The sequence below is a fragment of the Pelophylax lessonae genome (genome assembly GCF_965119305.1).
Source record: "Pelophylax lessonae genome assembly, chromosome: 12".
Taxonomy (NCBI): Eukaryota; Metazoa; Chordata; class Amphibia; order Anura; family Ranidae; genus Pelophylax; species Pelophylax lessonae.
The window spans coordinates 58,637,879-58,651,712 of NC_138779.1; the positions used below are offsets into that span (position 1 = coordinate 58,637,879).

Consider the following 13,834-nt stretch of genomic DNA (forward strand, 5'->3'; position numbering starts at 1 on the left):
TCACTGCTCATGCATTTTTCTATAGGTTACATTTGCAGTGTCTGGATTTGTGAAAAGTTTGTTTTCCAACATGAAGTAGGAACAGAAAATGGATTATTTACCTGCATTAAAAGATCAACTCATATGCATATCTCCCCTCCCCCACAACTTTCAGAGACAATTTTGCTAATAGGTGATATTTTAAGATCTAAAATGTTCCGCCAAAAAAGGAATTCTTTAAACTGGAGCCCTTTGTTAAAAAAAAAACATCCAATAAATAAACATTTTCTGAGCTAGCGGCAAATGGACCGCCGTTCCTCCAGCCCTAATATCTAGAATTATCATGTAAATAAAAAAGACGTCCTTGTCAGTCGGGGACATGGACAGGGAAGGACGTCTGCTACATGGCAGTAGGTAGATTGCGGGATTGCAGTCCGGTCAGACAGAAATAAACGATCCTTGGTCTTTGTTGATGGATTCTGGGTCCACGCAGCGCCCTTTCCTCCGCGTCACTCTCTGATTGCGGTGGAACTTGGAGAAGCACCGGAGTCCTGTACATGAGAAATACATTGAAACAAAATGTACATGTGATTGCATTATTAATAGGGCTGAGGAAAGACAAATGTCTATCATGTACAACCTCTCAGAGGTTTCACTGTCTATACCAGAGGGGTCAACTTACTTGATATAGGTGGCCTCAAGTGTGCCCCCTGACAACACCAAAGGGCCACACATAATATTCAGTGAATCTAATGCTACAGGAGACTGTCAGAGAGAGATGGTCAGAGACCAATGGCACGCTGCAGGAGATGATTAAAGACTGGGAACATGCTGCAGGGGATGGTTAGAGACTATGGGCATGCTGCAGGGGATGGTTAGAGACTATGGGCATGCTGCAGGGGATCGTTAGAGACTATGGGCATGCTGCAGGGGATAGTTAGAGACTATGGGCATGCTGCAGGGGATAGTTAGAGACTATGGGCATGCTGCAGGGGATAGTTAGAGACTATGGGCATGCTGCAGGGGATGGTTAGAGACTATGGGCATGCTGCAGGGGATGGTTAGAGACTATGGGCATGCTGCAGGGGATGGTTAGAGACTATGGGCATGCTGCAGGGGAGGGTTAGAGACTATGGGCATGCTGCAGGGGATGGTTAGAGACTATGGGCATGCTGCAGGGGATGGTTAGAGACTATGGGCATGCTGCAGGGGATGGTTAGAGACTATGGGTATGCTGCAGGGGATGGTTAGAAACTATGGGCATGTTGCAGCAGATGGAAACATGCTGCAGGAGATGCCGGATTCCCCCCCCCCCTCACTCCAAAGTACCCACCCCCCCATGTTGAGGGCATGTGGCCTGGTATAGTTCAGGAGGGAGGGGCGCTCGCTCGTCCCCTCCCTTTCCTGACCTTCCAGGCTGCATTATCAGATAAGGGTCTGATATGGAGTGTGGGGGGGGGGGGCCCTAGGCTGTATTTTTTCCTTTTTTTTATATCTGTATTGCGGGGAACCGGCAATACATTACAGAAACGACTAAGTTTAACCGGTTGCCGAACGCCGCACGACTATATACTGCGGCGGTCAGCCCCGGCCAGGCAGAGTGACGTATGGATACGTCACTCGCCTGTCACTGACTTGAGAGCCAATTGCGGGCGGGCGCGCGCCTGCTGTGGCTCGTTCACAGACAAGTCAGTGCGTGTAACCGGTGGACCCGATGAAGGGAGAAAGGCGGAGCGGCTTATGTAAACAAGCCGCCCGTCATTCTCCCTGGTGTAAAAATGAAGATCAGACGGTTCTACTATGTAGGACCGTTGATCTTTGTTTTTACACCAATAGCCATGTCCCTATACTGTTAGAATCACGCCCCTAGGACACACTTAACCCCTCCCTCTCCAATACAGTTAACCCCTTCCCTGCCAGTGTCATTTTTGCAGTAACAGTGCATATGTATAGCACTGATTACTGCAGTAATGTCACTGGTACCCCCAAAAGTGTCAAAAATGTCAGTCAAGGGTCCGATCTGTCCGCCGCAATGCCGCAGTACCGAAAAAAAATCGCAGATCGCCGCCATTACGCGTTAAAAGAAAAAACACCAAAAATGACAAAAATCTTTCCCTTTGTTAGTAAACGCGATAACTTTTGCGCAAACCAATCAAAATACGCTTTTTGCGATTTTTTTTTTACCAAACATATGTAGCATAAAACAAATTGGCCGAAAATGTTAAAAAATTTTGATTTTTACATTTTTTTTTGGGGAATTTCATACAAAAAAATGTGAAAAAATATTGTTATTTTTGCAAAATTGAAGCTCTTTTTTTGTTTATAGCGCATGATCAAAAAATCGCACAGGTGATCAAATACCACCAAAAGAAAGCACTGTTTGTGGGAAAAAAAGGACGTCAAATTTGTTTAGGTACAGCGTCGCACGACCGTGCAATTGTCAGTTAAAGTCACGCAGTAAAAAATCGCAAAAAACCCCCTGGTCTTTTAGCAGCCAAATCCTCCGGGGCTTAAGTGGTTAAATTATATTTTTTCCTTTAGAAATTGCTGCAGCAGACTCCATACATTGTACAGATGCGCCACCTTACAGGCAGACTAAGGGACCCCCCAGGCATGATATTTAAAGGAATTTTTTATTTTTATTGTTTCACTTTAAGCATCATTAAAATCACTGCTCCTGTAAAAACTATTGTTTTAAAAAATTGCCCCCCAGGGCAGTACCCGGGTCCCCATAAATTTTTTCATGGCAATAACTTGCATATACTGTAAGCCTTTAAAATTAGGACTTTTGATTTTTCATCTTTGTGTCCCAACCGTGTTCCCTGTTCGAGATGTTCTGGTGTGAACTGAACAGGGGGGTGTTGGGCCCATCCCTATTAGAGACTATGGGCATGCTGAAGGAGATGGGTAGAGACTATGGTCGTGCTGCAGTAGATTGGTAGAAACTGGGAACATGTTGCAGGAGATGTTTAGAGACTACGGGCATGCTGAAGGAGATGGGGGCATGCTGTAAGAAAGGTCAGAGACTGGGAACATGTTGCAGGAGATAGTTAGAGACTACAGGCATGCTGAAGGAGATGGTCAGAGGCTGGGGGCATGCTGCAAGAAAGGTCAGAGACTAGGAACATGCTGCAGGAGATGGTTGAAGAATATGGCATGCTGCAGAGATAGTTTGAGACTTTGGGAATGTTGCAGAAGAGACTGGGAACATGCTGCAGAAGATGGTCAGAGACATGCAGACATGCAAAGGTAAATGATCAGAGACTATGGGCAAGCTTCAGGTGATAGTTAGAGACTCCAGACATGTTGCAAGATATGGTCATAGACTAGAGGTATGCTGCAGGAGATGGTTAGAGATTATAGGCATGCAGCAAGAGATGGTCAAAGACTACAAACATGCTATAGAAGATGTTGGAGACTGGAGAGATGCATCAGGTGACATTCATAGAATTGAGACACATTGTAAGAGACTGCTAGAATTCACTTCAGTCACATCCCCTTTACAAATCAATGATTTCACATGATTCCACATTTGTGTTCCCTACAGCCCCCATAAAATTACTCTCAGCAAGCTCCATTATAAAAACCTAGAGAAAAAAAAACAACAAAGAAAAGGATGTAAAGAAATTGAGATAATCTAACAGAAATAAACCCAACCAGCCAATCTACGGAATATTTCCCCTTTTACTAGTTTTGCTAAGCACCAAAACACACTAGCATCTTTAGGGCCCCCAAAGAGCTGCTTGATAAGAGCCGAAAAGTCGCATTCAGCCCCCATCCACAAGTTGGGCACCATGGGGTCTATACATTTTACGCTCAAATCACAAAGCTTACCGTCTACTTCAGCAATTGCAAAAAACTTTTTCTTGGTGGGAAACCTATTTTCGGCAAAGCATACCCATCACTGCCTACACAAGAATGATGCCTCCTCCCCACCTGAAGCCTTCTGGGAAAGCCAAATCAAATACAGGTGCAACAGTGAACCAACACCAGCAGAGTGAACCAACACCAGCAGAGTGGACCAACACCAGCAGAGTGAACCAACACCAGCAGAGTGGACCAACACCAGCAGAGTGGACCAACACCAGCAGACGACAGGGCTCTCCAAATAAGTCAGTGATGATTTGGGGAGCCATGTCATCTGCTGGTGTTGGTCCACTGTGTTTTATCAAGTCCAAAGTCAGTGCAGCCTTCTAGCAGGAAATTCTAGAGTACTTCATGCTTCCCTCTGCTGACCAGCTTTATGGAGATGCTGATTTCATTTTCTAGCAGGACTTGGCACTTGCCCACACTGCCAAAAGTACCAATACCTGGTTTAATGATCATCGTGTCACTGTGCTTGATTGGCCAGCAAACTCACCTGACCTAAACCCCATGGAAAATCTGTGGGGTATTGTCAAGAGGAAGATGAGACACCAGACCCAACAATGCAGATGAGCTGAAAGCCGCTATGAAAGCAACCTGAGTCTCCATAACACCTCAGCAGTGCCACAGGCTGATCGCCTCCATGCCACGCCACATTAATGCAGTAATTCATGCAAAAGGAGCCCCGACCAAGTATTGAGTGCATACTATACTGTACATGGACATACTTTTTTGTATAAAAAATCCTTCTTTTTATTGGTCTTATGTAATATTCTATTTTTCTGAGATACTGAATTTTGGGTTTTCACTAGCTGTAAGTCATATTCATCAAAATTAAAAGAAAGAAATGCTTAAAATGTATCACTGTGTGTGTAACACATCGATATAAAATATATGAGTTTCACTTTTTGAATGATATTCTAATTTTATGAGATGTACCTGTATGTTTACACTGTGCATGCGTCATGCAGCATCATCATGAGGCTGACTGCTAAGACCTGGAAGGGACAGCTTGGCCTCATGATGACATCACAAAGAAGATGATTGCACAGGACCTGGCATGCAGTGGATTTTGGCAGATTACAGCTTGACAGCACTGGATTCACTGAAAACAATTGTTTCCTATGTGTCCCAGACATGCTGCATTGTATCATAGCGCACTGTGCTGAATCACATGGCAATGTACACTTCAAGTAAAGTTTGTACAAAACAAAAAAAAATGGACTGATGTGGTGCGCTGCATCTTGCACCACACTGCCCCCTACTGCAGCGGGGAACGCACGGCTGTCGGAACAGAGCGGTAAAGCACTCTGGCAGCTCTCAGTTCCCATATAAATTCTTGCTGTGTGGACCGATTCCCAACAGGCCATGGACCCATATTGGCCCGCTGCCCGGAGGTTGGGGACCTCTGCTTTAACCACTTGACGACCGCCCACCGCAGATTTACTGTGGCAGGCCGTCGCTCCTGGGCAAAGAGATGTAGCTCCTCTACGTCGCTCGCTCTCTGGAAACTAGGGGGCGAGCGCGCACCGCCAAAGGTGCGCTCCTGCTCGTCAGCCGGGGAGCCAGTGCGTGTGTCAGGCGGCTCCGATTGACACCGGCGATCCCCCCCCCCTCCCCCGCTGACAGGGAAGGACGGTCGGCTGATGTACTAGTACTAGTGATGTACAGATCAGACCCCTAACTGACATTTTTGACACTTTTGGGGGGACCAGTGACATTACTACAGTAATCAGTGCTATAAATATGCACTGTTACTTTAATAATGACACTGGCAGGGAAGGGGTTAACACTGTTGGTGATCAAGAGGTTAAATGTGTGCCTCATGCTTACTGACGTGTGTGGGGGGAGGGGACTGTGTGACACAGACACAGATTGCAGGTTCAGCTATGCTGAATCCTGTGATCTGTCCCTGCCTGTCACAGAGGAGATCCGCCCGCTTTGTTTACACAAGCGGGTGGTGATCACCGCCTCTCCTCCCCTGGCCCAACTCCCGCTGTGTCTGAATACAGCGGGAGCAAGCCTCCTGCGGCGCGCGCGCCGCCGAGAGAGGGAGGAGTTCAGTGACGTAGGTCTACGTCGCTGGACCCAGCCGAGCCGCTCTGCTGCAGTAGCAGCAACGTGAGTGGTCGGCAAGTGGTTAAGGGAATTCCTTTGGGGACCCCCACCAGAACTAGTGTCCCCATTGGAAGATTTCCCCTCTATTACTTTTCTGGGGACAACCAAAAATGTGGGATTTTCTTTTACTTTCACCTTCAATGTTGTAAAGCGCTGCGCAAACTGTTAGCGCTATATAAATCCTGTATAATAATAATAATGGTAAACAGGACAAATAGAGAGGGTGAATCTCCTTAACCACTTTACGCCTGCTCGCGGTAATACTACTGCGGCAGAGTGGTTCGTTATCGTCTGACGACGTAGTATTAACGTCGTCAGACACTCCCCCTTCTGGGCGGCGCTTGCGTGCCGCCAGAGGCTCGCTCCCGCTGTTTTCATTCACAGCGGGAGTCGGGCCAGGGGAGGAGCAGCGGCGATCGCCGCTGCTCTGCCCCGATCGCCGGGGATCTATGGAGATCCGCCCGCCTGTGTAAACACAAGCGGACGGATCTCCATGGTGACAGGGAGTGACAGATCGGACTGTTCAGCATAGCTGGACATCCGATCTGTCCATGACTCACTCAGTCACCTCCCCCCCTACACGTCAGTAAGCACCAGGCATACATTAACCCCTAACTCTCCAATAAAATTAACCCCTTCCCTGCCAGTGTCATTTTTACAGTAACAGTGCATATATATAGCACTGATTACTGCAGTAATGTCACTGGTACCCCCAAAAGTGTCAAAAATGTCAGTCAAGGGTCCGATCTGTCCGCCGCAATGTCGCAGTCCCACAAAAAAAATTGCAGATCGCCGCCATTACGCGTTAAAAAAAAAACACCAAAATGACAGAAATCTTTCCCTTTGTTAGTAAACGCAATAACTTTTGCGCAAACCAATCAAAATACGCTTATTGCAATTTTTTTTACCAAACATAGGTAGCAGAAAACAAATTGGCCAAAAATTTTTAAAAAATTGGTTTTTACATTTTTTTTGGGGGGAATTTCATATAAAAAAATGTTAAAAATATTGTTATTTTTTCAAAATAAAGGCTCTTTTTTTGTTTATAGCGCAAAAAGTAAAAATCGCACAGGTGATCAAATACCACCAAAAGAAAGCTCTGTTTGTGGGAAAAAAAGGACGTAAATTTCGTTTGGGTACGGCGTCGCACGACCGCGCAATTGTCAGTTGAAGTCGCACAGCGCCGAATCGCAAAAAGTGGCCTGGACGGAAGACAGCAAAATCCTCCGGTGGTAAAGTGGTTAATGGGGACACAGACAGCAAAAAAAAAAATAGACAGGTGTTGTAATCTCTCTCCACTCTATCCGAAATAGAAAAAAAAAAGTTTTGCCTTTAGTTATACTTTAAAACAATCTGTTGATTTTATGCTAGAAGAAGAATTCTTATAAAACCCTCCCTTATAACTTTTCATCCATCATCATCATCGCCACTCATGTGATTGGATCTGGCAGACACAATTCTGGCACATCTGTATATTTACCACTTAAGTAATCGTCACATGCCCGGCCACAGCACTTAGAAAACACTCTTCTGTATGTGACGGGTACACCGTGTGCAGATCCGGGCACATGACACACTCAGACAGGAGACAGTTATCACCTATTAACCACTTATGGACTGGAAGGTTTTACCCCCTTAATGACCAGGCCATTTTTTGCATTTCGGCGCTGCGCTAATTTAACGGACAATTGTGCAGTTGCGCGACGCTGTACCCAAATAAAATTGTCCTTTTTTTTCCCACAAACAGAGCTTTCTTTTGGTGGTATTTGATCACCTCTACGGTTTTTATTTTTTGCGCTATAAAACAAAAAAAGAACGACAATTCTGAAAAGAAAAAAAACAATATTTTTCACATTCTGCTATGTAACATTCCCAATAAACAAAATGTAAAAAATCTGATTTTTTCATCATTTTAGGCCAATTTGTATTCTGCTACATATTTTTGGTAAAAACAAAAAAAAAATCCCAATAAGCGTATTTTAATTGGTTTGCGCAAAAGTTTCGTGCCTACAAGCTAGGGGAAAGATTTATGTCATTTTTATTTATTTATTTTACTAGGAATGGCGGCGATCTGAGATTTTTAGCGGGATTGCGAAATTGCGGCAGACAAATCGGACCCCTAACTGACATTTTTTGACACTTTTGGGGGGTGGGGGTACCAGTGACATTACTACAGTAATCAGTGCTAAAAATATGAACTATTACTGCAATAATGACACTGGCAGGGAAGGGGTTAACCCAGGGAGCGATCAATGGGTTATGTGTGAGCCTAGGGGGTGTTTTCTAACTGTGAGGGGGATGGGCTTGTGGAATCAACACAGAGACCTGTGATCCTAAATAGGAGGAGCACAGGCGCTCTGTGATCATTTCAGAGAGAAGAACGGTCTGATGTGTTTACAACAGCAGGCTGTCGTTCTCTCTCCACGGGGAGCGATCGCGGGTGCCCGGCAGATCGCCGCCATTACTAGTAAAAAAAAAAAACAATAAAAATAACATAAATCCTTCCCGTAGTTAGTAGACACGATAAGTTTTGCGCAAACCAATCAAAATACGCTTAGTCCCGGTTCACACTACCGCAACTTGGCCGCCTGACAAGTCGTGGTCCATTCAATGCAATGGGAACCATTCTAACAGGAGCGACTCAAGTCACTCCAACTTAGAAAAAGGTTCCTGCACTACTTTTGACTGAAGTCGGAGCGACTTGCATTGACTTCCATTATGTGAAGTCTGTGCAAGTCGCGCCGAAGTCGCGGTGCACGGCGACTTCACTAGTTGCCTCCAAAGTCGTGTCGCCATAGTGTGAACCGACTCTTATTGCGATTTTTTTTTTGTACCAAAAATATGCAGCAGAAAACAAATTGCCCTAAGATGTTAAAACATTTAGATTTTTACATTTTTTTTTTTGAGAATGTTATATAGCAGAATGTGAAAAATATAGTTTTTTTTTTTTTTCAAAATTGTTGCTCTTTTTTTGTCTATAGTGCAAAAAATAAAAATCGCACAGGTGATCAAATACCACCAAAAGAAAGCTCTGTTTGTGGGGAAAAAAGGACATTAATTTTATTTGGGTACAGTGTCGCATGACTGCGCAATTGTCTGTTAAAACAACGCAGTGTCGAATCGCAAAATAGGGCCTGGTCATTAAGGGGGCAAATCCTTCCGGTCTTAATGTGGTTATATAGCCAACACCATGCAGAAGACAGCTCTCCTGATTGGCAGACGGATCACCAACAAGTGGAGAGGTTCTCTGTGCTCCTGATGAAGAGGAGAGCCCCTTTAACACATAAGGGTGGCTGTCATTCACTGCTGACTCGTGACACGATGCCATAATGATCTATGTGGAAACCGCTTCTCTTATTGCGAAACGCGTTGTGACACAATACACACGTGTACGACACAGACCACATTGCCACGTGTGTTTGGAAACAGCCCCAGAATCGATGCATGTTACTAACTTCTACTACACTGACTCTTCAGACTAGAAAGATCAATTCACAAAGAGAGCCCAGCAGCAGACGTACTCTTATTTCTATCCACTAAAGTCAGAGCATTTCTTTTGTTTTGGCGATGCCTCACTTCTAACATAACCTACCCTGACATATTATAGATCTTCTTTTATTTTTTATTTCAGGACAAATAGGGCACTCATTTAGTAGCCAGTTTTAACCACTTCCAGAAGATTTACCCCCCCCCCCCTTCATGGCCAGGTCATTTTTTGCAATATGTTGCTGTGTTATTTAAACTGACAATTACGCGGTCGTACAATGTTGTACCCAAATAAAACTTGATGTCCTCATTTTCCCCAAAAATAAAGCTTTCTTTTGGTGGTATTTGATCACCATTGCTTTTTTTTATTTTTTTTGCGCTATAAAAAAAACAAAAAAAAAAAAAACATACATTTGGAAAAAAAAAGCAATATATTTCTGCTATAAAACATATCCAATAGAAAAATCTAATTTTTTCACAAATTTAGGCCAATATATTTTGCTACATATTCATGGTAAAAAACCCCAATAAGCGTATATTGATTGGTTTGCGCAAAAGTTATAGCGCTTACAAACTATAGCATATATATATTTTTTTTTTTACTAGTAATGGCGGCTCAGTTCACCCCAAACTCGCTCATCCATGTCTTTATGGACCTTGCTTTGTGCACTGGTGTGCAGTCATGTTTGAACAGGAAGGGGCCGACCCCAAACTGTCCCCACAAAGTTGGGAGCTTGGATTAATCCAAAATGTCTTGGTATGCTGATGCCTTAAGGAGTTCCCTTCACTGGAACTAAGGGGCAAAGCCCAACCCCTGAAAAACAACCCCACACCATACTCCCCCCTCCACCAAATGATTTAGACCAGTGCACAAAGCAAAGTCCATGAGCGAGTTTGGGGTGGAGGAACTTGACTGGCCTGACCTCAACCCAATAGAACATCTTTGGGATGAATTAGAGAGGAGACTGCAAGCCAGGCCTTCTCGTCCAACATCAGTGCCTTGCCTCACAAATGTGCTTCTGGAAGAATGGTCAAACATTCCCATAGACACACTCCTAAACCTTGTGGACAGCCTTCCCAGAAGAGTTGAAGCTGTTATAGCTGCAAAGGGTGGGCCAACTCAATATTGGGATGCCATTAAAGTTCATGTGTGTGTAAAGGAATGTGTCCCAATACATTTGACAATATAGTGTATTCATCTTCATATTACACTATATTATTCATTTTGCATATTTATTGCACATTGGGACTGTATATGTTTTCCCTGTTAATAGTGTATAATTGATTTTTTTTTTTATTTGTACATTGTGTAACACCCTCCTAGGTAGGTGCTAGGTAAAAGCATCTATTGCTACTTCTGCTTATCAGGGGAGCCTGATCTATTAGTTTGCTTGTTACATGTCTCCAGGTGTGATTCACTGGGTCTGAGGGAGTGTCCCCACTGTATTCAATGAGAAGCTTGTTGGACAGTGGAGGAACCCAGCCAGTGACACATTGGCTTTTGTGGGAGTCCCAGCGGGCGGGCACTCTCGTAGTGCATCCTGGGATTGCTCATTAAAGCTGAGGGGACATGTGACAGGGCGGTCTTTGGCGGGAAGCAGAGTCCCAGGAGGAGGCTGACGGCTTGTCTTTCCTCCTGCAAGTGTGAGGATGGTGGTTTTAGGCAGTCGGCCTAGTGAACCAGGTGTGGAGCTGAGCTGCAGAGGATCCAGTGAAGCTGACGGTGGAGCCGCTGGCAGACAGTGCCATCTTAAGAGCCTTATAGGCCCCCGGGCAATGCAGTGTACTGGGGCCCCGCCTACACAATCACCCATGAGAAAAAAAATGCAAATTATCGATAAGGCGATATTCATTGGTACCTCCAATAAAATCAGTGTTTAAACATTAACACAACGTTTGGACAATATAAGGATGTACAGGACTGATATATGATAGCACACAGAGGATGTACATGGCAGGTATAGGATGGCACAGACAGAGGATGTACATAGCAGGTAAAGGATGGCACAGAGAATGTACAGGACAGATATAGGATGGCACACAGACGATGGCACACAGAGGATGTACAGGAAAGATATAGGATAGCACATAGATGATGGCATACAGAGGATGTACATGGCAGGCAAAGGATGGCACAGACAGAGGATGCACATGGCAGGTATAGGCTGGCACAGACAGAGGATGTACATGGCAGGTGTAGGATGGCACAGACAGAGGATGCACATGGCAGGTATAGGCTGGCACAGACAGAGGATGTACATGGCAGGTATAGGATGGCACAGACAGAGGATGTACATAGCAGGTATAGGATGGCACAGAGGATGCACAGGAGAGATATAGGATGGCACACAGAGGATGGCACACAGAGGATGTGCAGGAAAGATATAGGATGGCACATAGATGATGGCATACAGAGGATGTACATGGCAGGCAAAGGATGGCACAGACAGAGGATGTACATGGCGGTATAGGCTGGCACACAGAGGATGTACATGGCAAGTATAGGATGGCACACAGAGGATATACATGGCAGGTATAGGATGGCACACAGGATGTACATCGCAGGTAAAGAATGGCACAGACAGAGGATGTACATGGCAGGTATAGGATGGCACACAGAGGATGTACATGGCGCACAGAGGATGGCACACAGGGGATGTACATGGCACACAGAGGATGGCTCACATAGGATGTACATGGCACACAGAGGTTGGCACACAGAGGATGTACATGGCACACAGAGGATGTACATGGCACACAGAGGATGGCACACAGAGGATGTACATGGCACACAGAGGATGGCACACAGAGGATGGCACACGGAAGATGTACATGGCACACAGAGGTTGGCACACAGAGGATGTACATGGCACACAAAGGATGTACATGGCACACAGAGGATGGCACACAGAGGATGTACATGGCACACAGAGGATGGCACACAGAGGATGTACATGGCACACAGAGGATGGCACACAGAGGATGGCACACGGAAGATGTACATGGCACACAGAGGTTGGCACACAGAGGATGTACATGGCACACAGAGGATGGCACACAGAGGATGGCACACGGAAGATGTACATGGCACACAGAGGTTGGCACACAGAGGATGTACATGGCACACAGAGGATGTACATGGCACACAGAGGATGGCACACAGAGGATGTACATGGCACACAGAGGATGTACATGGCACACAGAGGATGTACATGGCACACAGAGGATGGCACACAGAGGATGTACATGGCACACAGAGGATTGCACACAGAGGATGGCACATGGAAGATGTACATGGCACACAGAGGTTGGCACACAGAGGATGTACATGGCACACAGAGGATGTACATGGCACACAGAGGATGGCACACAGAGGATGTACATGGCACACAGAGGATGGCACACAGAGGATGTACATGGCACACAGAGGATGGCACACAGAGGATGGCACACGGAAGATGTACATGGCACACAGAGGTTGGCACACAGAGGATGTACATGGCACACAGAGGATGTACATGGCACACAGAGGATGGCACACAGAGGATGTACATGGCACACAGAGGATGTACATGGCACACAGAGGATGGCACACAGAGGATGGCACACGGAAGATGTACATGGCACACAGAGGTTGGCACACAGAGGATGTACATGGCACACAGAGGATGTACATGGCACACAGAGGATGGCACACGGAAGATGTACATGGCACACAGAGGATGGCACACACACAGAGGATGAACATGGCACACAGATGATGGCGCACACACACACACACAGAGGATGGCACACGTAGGATGGCACATACACAGAGGATGAACATGGCACACAAAGGATTGCACACAGAGGGTGGCACACAAGAGGATGGCACACACACAGAGGATGAACATGGCACACAGAGAATGGCATACAGAGGATGGCACACACACAGAGGTTGGCGCACACACACACAGAGGATATATAGGGCAGGAAAAGGATGGCACAGAAGCAACGCGCTTAATGTTAACCAAACAAAGCAGCCAGTTTGCCCGCCTGCACCTCAGTCAGGGATTTGTTATTTGCATATATGCAGCTTCACTATTTTGCACCTTATGAACTATGGTCACTGCAACATAATAGATCATTTGTCATAATTTGTGACTTTTTTTGCCACAATTTTGCACATTGTTGCCTCTCCCTCAGGCCCAGTATATTTAGTAATTCCAAAATGTGTGTGGGCCCCCAGAGTCAGGCTGTACAGATCAGCACCTATTTGTGGAGAGGCAGCCGGTGATCTAACCATTTGAAATCCTGGCTGGCCGTCTTGCTGACATGATGCTTCACACCGCTCTGCACCTTTGATCTGTGTGACTGTCAGCCCTGCAGCCTGGAATGCCAGGAATGT

The 13,834-nt window shown here is 45.6% G+C and overlaps 1 protein-coding gene across 1 annotated transcript in view; it reads right to left on the reverse strand.

The window, feature by feature from the left end:
• Positions 1-238: 238 nt before the first annotated feature.
• The window catches only part of DRAXIN (dorsal inhibitory axon guidance protein), a 110,427-nt gene continuing 96,831 nt past the window's right edge, over positions 239-13,834 (reverse strand). Inside the window, exon 7 of the mRNA XM_082273551.1 lies at positions 239-530. Within this exon, the coding sequence (XP_082129677.1) occupies positions 418-530 (113 nt within the window). The 3' untranslated portion in view covers positions 239-417. The remainder of the gene's footprint in view (positions 531-13,834) is intronic.